Raw genomic sequence first — 13674 nt, 5'->3', positions numbered from 1 at the left:
TTATTTATTGTGCAGAATACTCAAAAGGCAACGGGTCATTGGATGATAGAACTGACTGAATTCAATAAATGGTGGATTCATGTACAGCTCTGGAGTAATGATGCAATTATTACGTTCTGTAGTATTCCCGTTTAATGCATCAAAAACCAATCCCCCAACAGCAGGAAAATGTACACAGATAAAGTATTTAAAAGCACTCAATATACATGTCAATTAATAATAATTAGGTTATGTTATTTTCTTTCAACTTCAGTTCTGATGCACTGCACTACGCAATTAGTTCACGATTGGAGATATTTCCTTTCCATGTCAAAATATACACCATAGTGAAGGTTTAGGTTGGATAAAATAAATATTGTTCCCATTAGACTGCAATACAGATTTGTTTGAGCTGACTAGAAATTAAATCAATTGACTCCGTTTTACAATTCCAGGTGGTGAAATGTCGCCCTCTGGTGGCCACATCGGGTACTACAGCGCCCCGTACACATACACATGCGAAAGCTGTGTAACAGATTGGGGTGAGGGAAATATAAGTAATATTTGATTTCAGTTTTTGCCCACACGGATATGCGGGTTTAATAGAGGATCTAAATTTGGGTCAGAACCAGCTGAGGCACGGCCCAGTTTGGCCATGATGATAATCAATGTAAAGAATCCCAGCACTCCGACCAAGAGAAGCATGAAGACTCGCTGCTTCCAGGACAGAGATGTCCGCTTTGCGCCTGTGCGGTTCCTAAGAAGATCAAAAAAAAAATACATGATGAGTTTATTATATTTCTACTTGAATCAAATCACAACAGAATGTGTCCTGAGACGAACTTGAGGATTTGAGCAAACCAGCTCAATGCCGGTCGTCGTCTGTACTTGTCATCGTCAAAGTCTATCTGCGTGACGGAGCTGCTGTCTCGTGTGTCGTAGACCTTTCTTGGTGACGATCCTGGGAGAGATCATGTTAGAAGATGACATCCGCGCGTGGCTTTATTCTCAGCTTCCGTCTCTTCACCTGCGTGAATAGTGATGGTGTCGCACGTCGCGGTCGCGGGGAAGTTGACCACTGTGTGGTCCTGGATGTTTGGATCCCCATTCTTACGAGGAGGCCCGATGTCGCCTTCTGCCGGGGGTGACGCACTGGGTGCTTGGCCCAGGCCGGCATTGTAAGAGTGGCTGTGGTAAATGTGGCTTTGTTCTTGTCCTGTAACAGAAGAGATGCAGGACCAAGAACTGTATCGTCTTTGATTGAACGACTGAACCCAAACTGTGTTGTAATCCCTCATTTATCGCGGTTGTGACTCCATACCCGACTGTGATAAGTGAATAGAGTGTCTTTGAATGAGTCTTCTGAATGCCTTATGTTTGTATTTCAGTTCAATCTGCCAATTTTATGTTTGAAAATGCTTAATTTAGCCCAAAAAATACATCATATTACGTTAAACGCACACATTCTTGAACTAAAAATAAGCCGTAATCAGCCATGAAACAACGGGATTATAGTTTTGGAAAAACCGTGAACTGGCGAGGGATTATTGTATTCAAAAGAGAGGAGCGACCACATAGACTCACCAAATGACGACCAGTCAGTGTCGTCTGTAACATCGTTAGCTGTGACCTCATGAAGGACGTCCACTGGCTCTTCGATCTGTCAGTCAGAGATGTTTCATGAAAATGTATACACTTTATGGACGTTCCATTAGGTACAGTGAAGAAAATAAGTATTTGAACACCCTGCTATTTTGCTATTTCTCCCACTTAGAAATCATGGAGGGGTCTGAAATTTTCATCGTAGGTGCATGTCCACTGTGAGAGAGATAAACTAAAAAGAAAAATCCAGAAATCACAATGCATGATTTTTTAACAATTTATTTGTGTGATACAGCTGCAAATAAGTATTTGAACACCTGTGTATCATCTAGAATTCTGACCCTGAAAGACCTGTTAGTCTGCCCATTAGAAGTCCACCTGCACTCCATGTATCATCCTGAATCAGATGCACCTGTTTGAGGTCGTTAGCTGCATAAAGACACCTGTCCACCCCATACAATCAGTAAGACTTTAACTTGTAACATGGCGAAGACCAAAGAGCTGTCCAAAGACACCAGAGACAAAATTGTACACCTCCACAAGGCTGGAAAGGGCTACGGAGCAATTACCAAGCAGCTTGGTGAAAAAAGGTCCACTGTTGGAGCTATCATTAGAAAATGGAAGAAGCTAAACATGACGGTCAATCTCAATCGGAGTGGAGCCCCATGCAAGATATCACCTCGTGGGGTCTCAATGATTCTAAGAAAGGTGAGGAATCAGCCCAGAACTACACGACAGGACTTGGTCAATGACCTGAAAAGAGCTGGGACCACCGTTTCCAAGGTTACTGTAGGTAATACACTAAGACGTCATGATGTGAAATCATGCATGGCACGAAAGGTTCCCCTGCTTAAACCAGCACATGTCAAGGCCCGTCTTAAGTTTGCATATGACCATTTGGATGATACAGAGGAGTCATGGGAGAAAGTTTTATGGTCAGATGAGACCAAAATAGAACTTTTTGGTCATAATTCCAATAAGCGTGTTTGGAGGAAGAAGAATGAAGAGTACAATCCGAAGAACACCATCCCTACTGTGAAGCATGGGGGTGGTAGCATCATGCTTTGGGGGTGTTTTTCTGCACATGGGACAGGACGAGTGCACTGCATTAAAGAGAGGATGACTGGGGCCGTGTATTGTGAGATTTTGGGGAACAACCTCCTTCCCTCTGTCAGAGCATTGAAGATGGGTCGTGGCTGGGTCTTCCAACACGACAACGACCCGAAGCACACAGCCAGGAAAACCAAGGAGTGGCTCCGTAAGAAGCATATCAAGGTTCTAGCATGGCCCAGCCAGTCTCCAGACCTGAACCCAATCGAAAATCTTTGGAGGGAGCTCAAACTCCGTGTTTCTCAGCGACAGCCCAGAAACCTGACTGATCTAGAGAAGATCTGTGTGGAGGAGTGGGCCAAGATCCCTCCTGCAGTGTGTGCAAACCTGGTGAAAAACTACAGGAAACGTTTGACCTCTGTAATAGCAAACAAAGGCTACTGTACCAAATATTAACATTCATTTTCTCAGGTGTTCAAATACTTATTTGCAGCTGTATCACACAAATAAATTGTTAAAAAATCATGCATTGTGATTTCTGGATTTTTCTTTTTAGTTTATCTCTCTCACAGTGGACATGCACCTACGATGAAAATTTCAGACCCCTCCATGATTTCTAAGTGGGAGAAATAGCAAAATAGCAGGGTGTTCAAATACTTATTTTCTTCACTGTACACCCACTTATCGACTTCACTGCTCTGACTGGATATTTACAAGTGGATGTAACAATCAGAGGCCCTTACCAGGGGCAGCCCTAAACCTGCCCGAGCCCAGTTAACAGATGACAGCTGCTCTTTAAGCACATCGGCAACCGGGCTGGCCAAATTGGAGGGGGGGAACACTGGACCCTGACAGCTGGGACACTGGTATCCCGCTGGAGCCGTATGGAGAGGCAGGCGGGATGCCAAGTCGTTCAGACAGGCCCAGTGAAATACATCTGTGAATAGGAGAAGCAGCGATGAGCGCTCATAGGGTGAACTCCAAGGCGACGCATCACAACGTGTTGCTACTGTACTGTACTGTACTGTGGATACGTAGACATCTCACCATAACAGACGAGCCTGACCGTGTCTTCGGAGTTCAGTGGATTATTGCACAGACAACAGTTTGGGTTATAGTCACTGTCCTGAAGCCATTGCAGATACGATTGCACAATACACTGTAAAGGGCAAAAGAGAAATAATCATTTCATTATTATTTATTATTATTATGTTTTTTTCCACTTTTCTGAATGTTGTATTCGTTTGTTAAAGTTTCAGATAATGAGGTTTGGTTTCATTCATTTTGAACATGCACACAATTTACACTTAAAGAGTTCACAAACATAAGTTACATGTCTGCATCTCCAAAAAGGAGTAGGAAGAAGCAAAGCTGATTTAATCCTACCCCTCTTTTTTTTCTTATAAGGGCGTGCCCTGGTACAAAGTGTAGGCCGAATGTGACCCAACACAGCAGAGTGGGCGTGCCCGGAGGCGGAAGGAAATACAGCTGGAATAGGTGCAGATTCTGGAAAACCTAGAAAGCTTTGTGTGCGTGTTCTCGTGTGTAGCTTACTCACCACATGTTACATAGTTTTGGGTCTAAATTAAAAGGGATAGTTTTTTTTTCTCGTCCCATAAGTCAAGTTCTGGTCTGTATTGTTATGTACACGTTTAGCTTCTCAAAACAATATGCGTTCAAAAGAGTATCACAAAACTTTATTTTCTCTCCCTTCGTATCACTGCGCGCTGTCGTGTACATTACATCACCTGTTTACTCCTGGGATAGTAAAGGTAAACACATCTGACAAGTGATGGCGACATTCCTTTTAAAAGAAACCCAAAGGGACACCTTGAACTTACCTTGTTGTGGTTGGAGACCAAGCAATGCTCACACACGTTGACGCGATGCTCAAAGCAGAACAGATTGGTCACCTTCCTCTTTGGACACTTGCAGAGACCCATGGCCTCCTGTGCTAGAAAACAACATGCAGGATATAATAGAGCAGCTTTTAAGAAATTAGAAAGAAAATTAGAGACCCATCAGCCACAACATATTTAAGACCAGCACAACCTAATATATATTAATACAATATTGAGGATATACAGGTCATTAAACAGAGATGTGTCTCACAATTGGCTTATTTTAGATTTTATTTTATTTTAGACACAAAATGACCCGTATCAGTCACACACAATCTATTATCTCTCAATAACTTTCATACCGTTTTAAAGCCACGTCTAGCGTTTTCATATAATTTTATAGTCGATACGTGTCTGAATAAGTGTATCATTTGCTGTGCTTTTATCAGCCATCACACTTTGCGTTCGCCTCCCCTCAGATTGACAACTTCCGGTACAATCAGACGACTACTGCTGAAATTAAATCTTTTTTCACCAAGAATGCGCCCGTTTCCAAACCTCGTTTTAACGTCTCTCAGCTTCGCCAACCTGAACACGTTAATTTGATCAAATTTAACAGCCATCTTGACATTTGCAAACCCTTAGCACGTCACACAGTGTGCACTTAGCATGCTAACTACGCTAGCTGCTTGATAAATCCAACGTTACCTGGGAAAACAGACTTCAATAAAGTCCCGGCGGCCTGAGGGAATGTCGTACGGCTAACATTCACGCTATCTGTGGGAGAAAATCACATGACTGGAAGCTCCGGGAGCTGTCATGAGTAAACTTGTCGGTAGCAGGTCTTCTTCCTGTCTTCCTGTCTCTGTTTATGTTGCCACGTCTCTTCCGCTCTCTTCCGCTTTGTCGACTGCTTTGTATTTCGCCTCACCTTGGGGCGGGCGCCACCTATTGACGTGGAGTACACATAACGTCAAATGTAAATGACGTAAAGTGATATATAACACAAATACAGTGATGATCATCAAAAAAATAAATAAAATAATATATAACTATATAATATAACTATAAGTATATATATAATAAATAATGAATACATTGCACATAAAAAAGTACAGATTATACATTATTTCAACTATAATGCAATTTAAAATAGTATATAATAAAATATACGAATAATAATACAACATATAAATAAAATATAATTATTATTATTGTTATTATAATTATTATATTTTACAGACATTAACACTCAGTAAAAATAATGAAGAGTGTTGTGGGAAATGTATTAAAACGAAGACTATATTCTATATTCACTTTTAATTTCCAATAACAATTATGTAGGAATGTTTACTTTGAGTTTTTCAACAGAATCAATCATTTATGAGGCACTTCATTGCCACGACAAATATATTTTGGTTTGTGAGAATTTAAAATTATGATAATTACTGTAGTACAGTAGTAAAAATGGAGCCATTATATAAATAAAATAAAAATATAAATAAAAGAAGGTCCATATTTAAGATCTTGGTGGAGGCTCCAGCCATTCAGGAAGTGTGGGTTGTTTATTTTTTTTGTTATGTTTGCATTTAGGGTGTTCAGTCAGCAGGTGGCGTACAGCTTGGCAACAACTATTAGAACGACAACTATAGGGAAGAATTATGCATCCATGTCACACACTTTGTGTCATCACAAACACTCATTAGTGATTATCTGCGCTGATATTTCGACCTTTTTAAACCGTCCATCTGCGATTGAATGAATGCAGGCGAGACTTTAGATGGATGAGCAAATGTAATTAGTGGGATGCAACATTTCACCTCCTTGTGGTCAGCTGATCACACAAATGAATTGATCTTTGCTAAACGTGTGTGCTCGTTTCATGCAATGGTTTTGTGTTAATGAGCAACATTTCCAGTCACTCCGGAGACCCGGGCCTGCCAAATGTCATAAATGTAAATGCAAATGAGGGAAATGAGATAGTAAAAGATTGTCAGTACAGCCAATGATGGTCATAAAAACACTGGCCAGTCCTGATAGACACCTCGGGAGGTGAAATAATTAAAAGCCGCCACTCTAAAAGGCGGCTTGCACAATGGCAGCCATTATCAATCGGTATCTTTTTTCTCATTTCCAGGGACAAAAAGACACCACTCAGTAAAACGCGGTGTCTGAAAAGGAGTAGAAAGAAGCAGAGCTTATTTAATCCTACCCCTGCATTGTCTCGTGCTCACTGAACATTACGCTAACAATACTGACACCTGGTGACCAGTGTGGAATACTACATGTCATCTTTGAATGCATCTTATGAATGCCTGATATTTGTATTTTATTTGTTGGCAATTTAACTGCTGTGTTATTGTGCAATGACAATAAAGGAAGTCATGGAGTGGATTATTATTATTTTTATTTCTAAATTATTAAAATTATTCTTAGATTATTATTTTTTTCTAAATTTATTTATTTATTTATTCATTCTGAATTATTTAAATTATTAATAGATTATTATTATTTATTCAAAATTTATTTAAATTTGTATTTATTTAATTTATTTATAATTTATTCTAAATTATTTAAATTATTAATAGATTATTATTATTTATTCTAAATTTATTTATAAAAAAATATTTTTTAATTTATTTATAATTTATTCCAAATTATTTAAATCATTAATAGACTGTTATTATTATTATTTATTCTAAATGTATTTATTTAAATGTTTTTATTTATTTATTTATAATTTTTTCTAAATTATTTTAATTTTTAATAGATTATCTATCTATCTATCTATCTATCTATCTATCTATCTATCTATCTATCTATCTATCTATCTATCTATCTATCTATCTATCTATCTATCTATCTATCTATCTATCTATCTATCTATCTATCTATCTATCTATCTATCTATCTATCTATCTATCTATCCATAATACTAATTGTAATCTATCTATAATACTTCTGGCATGGTTTATGTTCTGATTGTACCGTCGTTGATTGTTGCCGACTTCAACCGAGGGGCAGATAACGAGCCTACTCCAATTGAATTCATTCACGGCTTGGGACGGAATTCCCACCGTCCCCGAGTGGGACCCACATATTTACATTTAACAATGAATTAGTGACAGCCCGACCCCCATCTTCTGGGTGACATTCCACTGTGACAGCATATTCGGGGGGCAATCTCACCCGCATCGGAAAGCTGTCCGACATCATTAAAGGGCTCACTAATTGAAATAGAGTCCAAATGTGAAGATGAGCGTGAATTAGTGGCGTTGTCAAGGACGCATAAATCAGAGCGTGGGCTAAAGAGACAACGCAAAGGGCATCGGGAAAGCACCGCCACTATCAGATGGAAGGCGAGCACCAAGACAAATGACGGCGGCGCTGGAGGACAAATGGGCCCCGCAGCAGTGGCGGTCAGGAGTGAAGCGGCCATCAGAGAGGTTGTCGGGTCGGGCCGGGGTGGGGGGGGACAGTGACTGATTGGTGCGCCTGTTATTGATCAGCTATCAGCTCTATCTGCCAGGTTCAGATTCAAGCTTGTTTGGAGCAGGCTTTCAATCAAAAGTGGTGTTGACAATACAAATAAACCCCCACGGGCGGCGTGACACGGTGATGGATAAGAGACTTGTGTTGTTTTCGGGATGTTTAGTCGAAAATACTAAACTGGAAGCCTCCTTTCTGCAGGTCAGAAAGCTGCAGAGGAGACTTTGTTTGTTTGTTTGCAAAGTCCGGGCTTCTCCATTATTTTTATGTCAAACATTTTTTCCACCCCCCGAATTTCTAAAATCACAAATACTTCAACTTGCTGATATAGTTCATCTTCAAACAGCAAAAATAATAATGCATAAGGCTAAAAATAACCAATTAGCTAAAAATGTCATCCAATACTTCTCTACAAGAGAGGAGAAATATGATCTCAGGGAAGAAGTACATTTGAAACACTTCTATGCTAGGACTACGTTATGCTAGCCATAGCATTTCAGTATATGGAATCAAACTATGGGATGGATTGAGTAAGGAAATCAAACAATGCACAACGATGAGCCAATTCAAGAAACAATACAAGCAGTTGATGTTTGCTAAATACAAGGATGAAGAGTCTTGAACCAGTCATGATGTGCTATATATATCACTATATTGACACGCACTATGGTACCCATTATGGCATTGGACGGTCATATCATACGTGACAATAAATAAATAAATAAATTAATTAATTACAAAAATTAATACAATTTAAAAAAAAAAATGTAAAAACAGAATAATAATAATAATAACACTATACTTTACTTAATATCACTATATTGACAGTTACTATGGTACCCATTATGTCATTGTATGGTCATATCCCCTCCTACTTTGGTATGGGACAAAAAATACTACTAATAAAAATGTAATAAAATTAAATAAAATTAAATTACATAAACTTAAATAAAATTAAATTACATAAAATTATGTAAAATTAAATAAAATTAAATTTACAAAATTAAATTATATTGAGAAAGCAGGAAGTGAACAAATGTAAAAAATAAAATTAAATAAAATTAAATTACATGAAATTCAATAAAATTAAATTACATAAAACTAAATAAAATAAAATAAAATAAAAAAAATCATATTGGGAAAGCAGGAAGTGAACAAATGTAACTGTTACTGATTGTAAAAGTACCAGATGGAGGGGTAGGATTTAATAAGCTTTGCTTCTTCCTACTCCTTTTGGACATGTGGAACTGTGAACTGATTATGGGATGCATTCAATTGTAATCTGATGCATGTTCAAATGAAATTAAACCATTACCATTACCATTACCATTACCAATTATAAATACTGGAGAAACTGATGATATTTAGTATGTATTCAAGTCCAAGTTTCTTAACTCATTCAATACCAAAGTTTTGTTTTTAAAAACCCCAACGATCTGATCCCAATTGTGTTCGGTACCGCTCCTCGCTAATGATGTCCGTTGGGGTGGTTCTGCTGGGGTTGGCATTCAGATGTACTGATGATCATGGCGCCGCCTGAAGCTAAGTAGGCCAGTTTATTTCTTAGAGGGTAAAAGACTGAATCTTCAAGGAAGGGTATGGGAGAAACGTGCTGGTGTTCTCCTCATGGGTGCATGGTACTTTGATAATTGGTGCCTCTAAATTGTCCATAGGAGCAAAAATTTGCCCTGCGATTGGCTGGCGACCAGTCCAGGGTGTAGCTGGGATAGACTCCAGCATATGCTTGCGATGCGAATGAGACGACAGATAGATGGATAGCAGTTTCTCATTGAATCTTCACACAGTGATGGAAAATCAACCAAAACCAGAACCCACAACTTGGAACCTGCAACATAATCCGCAGTGGATGGTGAAACTTCACCAGGACCAGAAGCAAAACCATCAAGCTTTGCTGGGATTGACTAATTGATCGCTGTGTGCCGATGAAGGGCAACGAGAAAGACAAAAGGAAACCGCAGAGTGAAGAGCAGGCCCGGGGAGGAGACTCTCGACCAGTATGTGGATGAAGCGCCCCTGCTACCCCCCCCTCCACCGATCTGGGAAGGACAGTATTGAATCAGACAGAGACAAATGGAGTGTGAGAGACAGAGAGAAAGGAATTCAGACATGTGCTTGCTGACCTCGACTGTTTTTTTGAGACAACTAATCAATAGAGGCAATCGCATGCGAGCGTGCGTGTCCCCCCCACTAAGGATCCCAAACCGTGACATTACCTCAGCGCCGCCTTCCCCAACCTCCCAACCTTTGCACATGCTTCTATTTAATTCCGCAGACGCTAATCTTGTAAAAGACGGGGAGGTCTGATGCACTTAGACCGTCCTCGTCGCTGCGCTCGATGCCGAAAGTGGCAGATAAAACATCACGGGCTGCACAGGCTGACATTTGTGCTCCGATGGAACGACGGCGGTCCCTGTTTGGAGCAACAGTTGACATTTTTTTCATGGAAAAAAAACCTCCCATATTATTCGCCAAACACATGGACGGCAGTCAATAAGAAAAAGTCAACACTAAAAAGATGCATTGATGATAATAGATTGTCCTTGAACCTAAATAAAACTAAAATCATGCTGTTTGCTAACATAGAAAGGACATTGAAAGGGTGAACCAAAATAAATTTCTTGGGCTCACAATAGATGAAAATATGAGAAACAAATATTATATTACAAATATACAACATAAGGTGGCCAGAAATATTTCAATATTGAACAAAGCAAAATTTGTTCTCAATCAGAAATCACTCCACACTCTTTATTGCTCTCTGGTTCTACCATATCTTACTTATTGTGTGGAAATATGGGATAATAACTATAAAAGCAATCTTCACTCGATAAATGTACTGCAAAAAAGGCCAGTAAGGATAATTCATAATGGCGCCTACAGAGAACATACTAACTCCTTATTTCTAAAATCACAAATACTTCAACTTGCTGATATAGTTCATCTTCAAACAGCTAAAATAATGCATAAGGCTAAAAATAACCAATTAGCTAAAAAAAAATTTTAATAAAAAAAAATCAAAATTTAAAAACAGAAAAATAATAATAATAATAATAATAATAACACTATACTTTACTATAATATCACTATATTGACAGTTACTATGGTACCCATTATGTCATTGTATGGTCATATCATACGTGACAAAAAATAAATAAATAAATGAATTAAAAAAATGAATACAATTTTTTAAATAAAAAAAAATAAAAATTTAAAAATATAAAAAATAATAACACTATACTTTACTATAAAATCACTATATTGACAGCTACTATGGTACCCATTATGTCATTGTATGGTCATATCATACGTGACAAAAATGAAATACATAAATAAATAATACATTAAAAAAATGTAATAAATTTTTTTTTAACAAAAAATATTTTTTTTAAATTTAGAAACATTAAAAAATAATTATAATAACACTATACTATAATATCACTATATTGACACTTACTATGGTACCCATTATGTCATTGGATGCTCATATCACCTCATACGTCGGTACAAGGTACATTATTAAAAAATAAATAAATAAAAACCTTAAACTGTATTATGGAAAGCAGGAAGTGAACAAATGTAACAGTTACTGATTGTAAAAGTACCAGATGGAGGGGTAGGATTTAATAAGCTTTGCTTCTTCCTACTCCTTTTGGACATGTGGAACTGGGAACTGATTATGGGATGCATTCAATTGTAATCTGATGCATGTTCAAATGAAATTAAACCATTACCATGACCATAAGAAGAGAAATTAACAATGCCACCGTAAACCGTGACGTGCTCCATCCATGACGCTTGAGATGGTACTGATGGATTAAGTGCTTCATGGGGGGTGAAGGCACCCCCCCCCCCCATCCCTGCTCTCAGCTGTTATTGCCTCTCCGGATTGCATGTAATCACCGTTGAAGTCTCAAGAGGCCCCAATTTATGAGACAAGGAATCTCCACATTCAATCAACGCTGCCCACGCCGGGCTCCTCCTTGAGAACATCCAAACCCGTCTGTGACAATGTCATGATGGACCAAGAAATATTGGAAACCTTGACCAGGACAGTAGCCACCCCGCCTGTAATTGATTGCTAAAATAATGAAACATAAAACAGACGCGGCGGAAAGACGACAAGGACAGTTATTTGTCATTCAGACTTTGAAGGTGGCATTAACAGGAAGGGGGAGGAGCAATAGCGTCTTGGCCTTATAGGCTGATGATTGTCGTGAGGTTGAGGGAGTCAAAGCCTCGGTTGAATGTTGGAACCCAGGTTCTACCATCCTTGGGCAGGACACTTTGCCCACCTTGTGTTTTATCGATGGTTTCTATTGCTTTGTCTTTGGCTTTTTGACATCATCACCATTAGGACTTTTGTCTTCTACCAGTTCTGAACTAAGAGTCTCAAGTCCTGTACAATATCGTATCAAAAGGAGTAGATACAAGCAGCTGCAATGCCTTGCTGGAGAGAACGGTCAGCCCCCCTAGCCAAGGGTCTAGTGAGGTCCAAGCGGTCTCTAAAGCGAAACTGAGTTCCTCTTCCTCATACATCTGCTGTAGAGGCGCTCCCAGTGCCTTGGAAACTTTAATTCAGGGGACTCAAACATGTGGCGCGCGGGCCAAATGTGGCCCGCAGGACACTAGTTTGAGGCCCCCGCCTTGATATGAAAGTTTAATGTTAGTGCGGCCCGCGCTAGTTTGATATGGATGCTGTATGGTATCATGTACCCAGAAAAAATTATTACGTTTGATTCATGTTCATGTTAAAGGTTAAATAACTGTTAATAGTTATCCTCCCTATCCGTGTGGAAGTGGTAAGTTTTTGGCTATTTAAGTTGAAAGGAAATAACTTGGAGGCTACCGTTTAGGTCGCTAGCTCTCTAGTTTGCGAGTTAGCATGTGTCTCAAGACCCTGCAGTTGCGCAATATGTTGTAAATAAAAAGAGTATAAATGTGACTATAGTCGTGTTTTGTCATGTCTACAGGGCTCTAATAATGCTTTGTTCATTTTAATCTGAAAAAAATCATTTGTCTACCCACCAACTATATGTGGTTTCTTAACTTTTTATTATTTGCCCTTTTATTATTATTATATTTATTTATTACTGATTGATTTTCTTTATTCTTGATTTGTTTATTTATTTTTCATCTTATTTTGTGCAGAAAAATAAAAAGTAAGATATTTGAGAACAGTGGAATGTTTTATCAGAGCTTTTATTGTAGAAAATCAGAACCAAAGCGAATTTTTTTAATTTTTTTTGTTTTTAATAAATGCGTTTTTTTTGTTTTTTGTTTTTACCTTTGATGTTTAGCTTTTTCCTGACGAGCATATCCGAGCGACATTCCCGAACCACCTCCACCAAACGTGCCTCGGGCCCTGCTTTTTTTTAAAAGGGGAACTGTACTTTTTGTGGTATTTTGCCCATCATCTACGATCCTTACGTGAAACATGACTTCATATTTCCTTGTGTTGTTTTCTTGTGTTTATGTCATGTGATGCAGCTTCGGCGCTTGCCTGAGATTCTTTTGAACGTTCCGTTGGGAGTCACCGCGTTTACTGAATCACAGGGGAAAAAAACCTCTTTCCGAGATCCAATAGTGCCCGTTTTTAAACTTTGGGGAGAAAAGCTCACTTCAGCAGATTGTTAATGAGGCCATCGTTCATTCTTCCCCACAAACCACAAGCGTGCCTCCATTTTTTTTCCTA

At 38.7% G+C, this 13674-nt stretch overlaps 1 protein-coding gene across 1 annotated transcript; it reads right to left on the bottom strand.

The window, feature by feature from the left end:
* Window positions 1–106: 106 nt before the first annotated feature.
* Window positions 107–5369, bottom strand: zfpl1 (zinc finger protein-like 1). Its single transcript, XM_078787831.1, has 8 exons — window positions 5181–5369; window positions 4473–4585; window positions 3679–3790; window positions 3375–3568; window positions 1560–1639; window positions 1007–1224; window positions 823–940; window positions 107–736 (listed from the first exon to the last, which is right to left on the bottom strand). The coding sequence occupies exons 2-8, from the start codon at window positions 4572–4574 to the stop codon at window positions 550–552; spliced, it is 1011 nt and encodes a 336-aa protein (XP_078643957.1). The 5' UTR covers window positions 4575–4585; window positions 5181–5369; the 3' UTR covers window positions 107–549.
* Window positions 5370–13674: the final 8305 nt, after the last annotated feature.

This window comes from Doryrhamphus excisus, linkage group LG21 (genome assembly GCF_037039965.1).
Source record: "Doryrhamphus excisus strain RoL-2023G ecotype Guam linkage group LG21, RoL_Dexc_Guam_v1.1, whole genome shotgun sequence".
Classification (NCBI taxonomy): domain Eukaryota; kingdom Metazoa; phylum Chordata; class Actinopteri; order Syngnathiformes; family Syngnathidae; genus Doryrhamphus; species Doryrhamphus excisus.
This window is presented reverse-complemented; position numbering and strand designations above follow the sequence as displayed.

What these genes read in the sequence shown, in the direction of transcription:
- zfpl1 (XM_078787831.1), bottom strand. Translation starts at nt 4,574, where the DNA reads ATGGGTCTCTGCAAGTGTCCAAAGAGGAAGGTGACCAATCTGTTCTGC. An exon ending in TGGTCTCCAACCACAACAAG is followed by an intron (nt 3,791 to 4,472) that starts GTAAGTTCAAGG and finishes TGCCCTTTACAG; the next exon opens with TGTATTGTGCAATCGTATCT. An exon ending in CAGGTTTAGGGCTGCCCCTG is followed by an intron (nt 1,640 to 3,374) that starts GTAAGGGCCTCT and finishes TCTGACTGACAG; the next exon opens with ATCGAAGAGCCAGTGGACGT.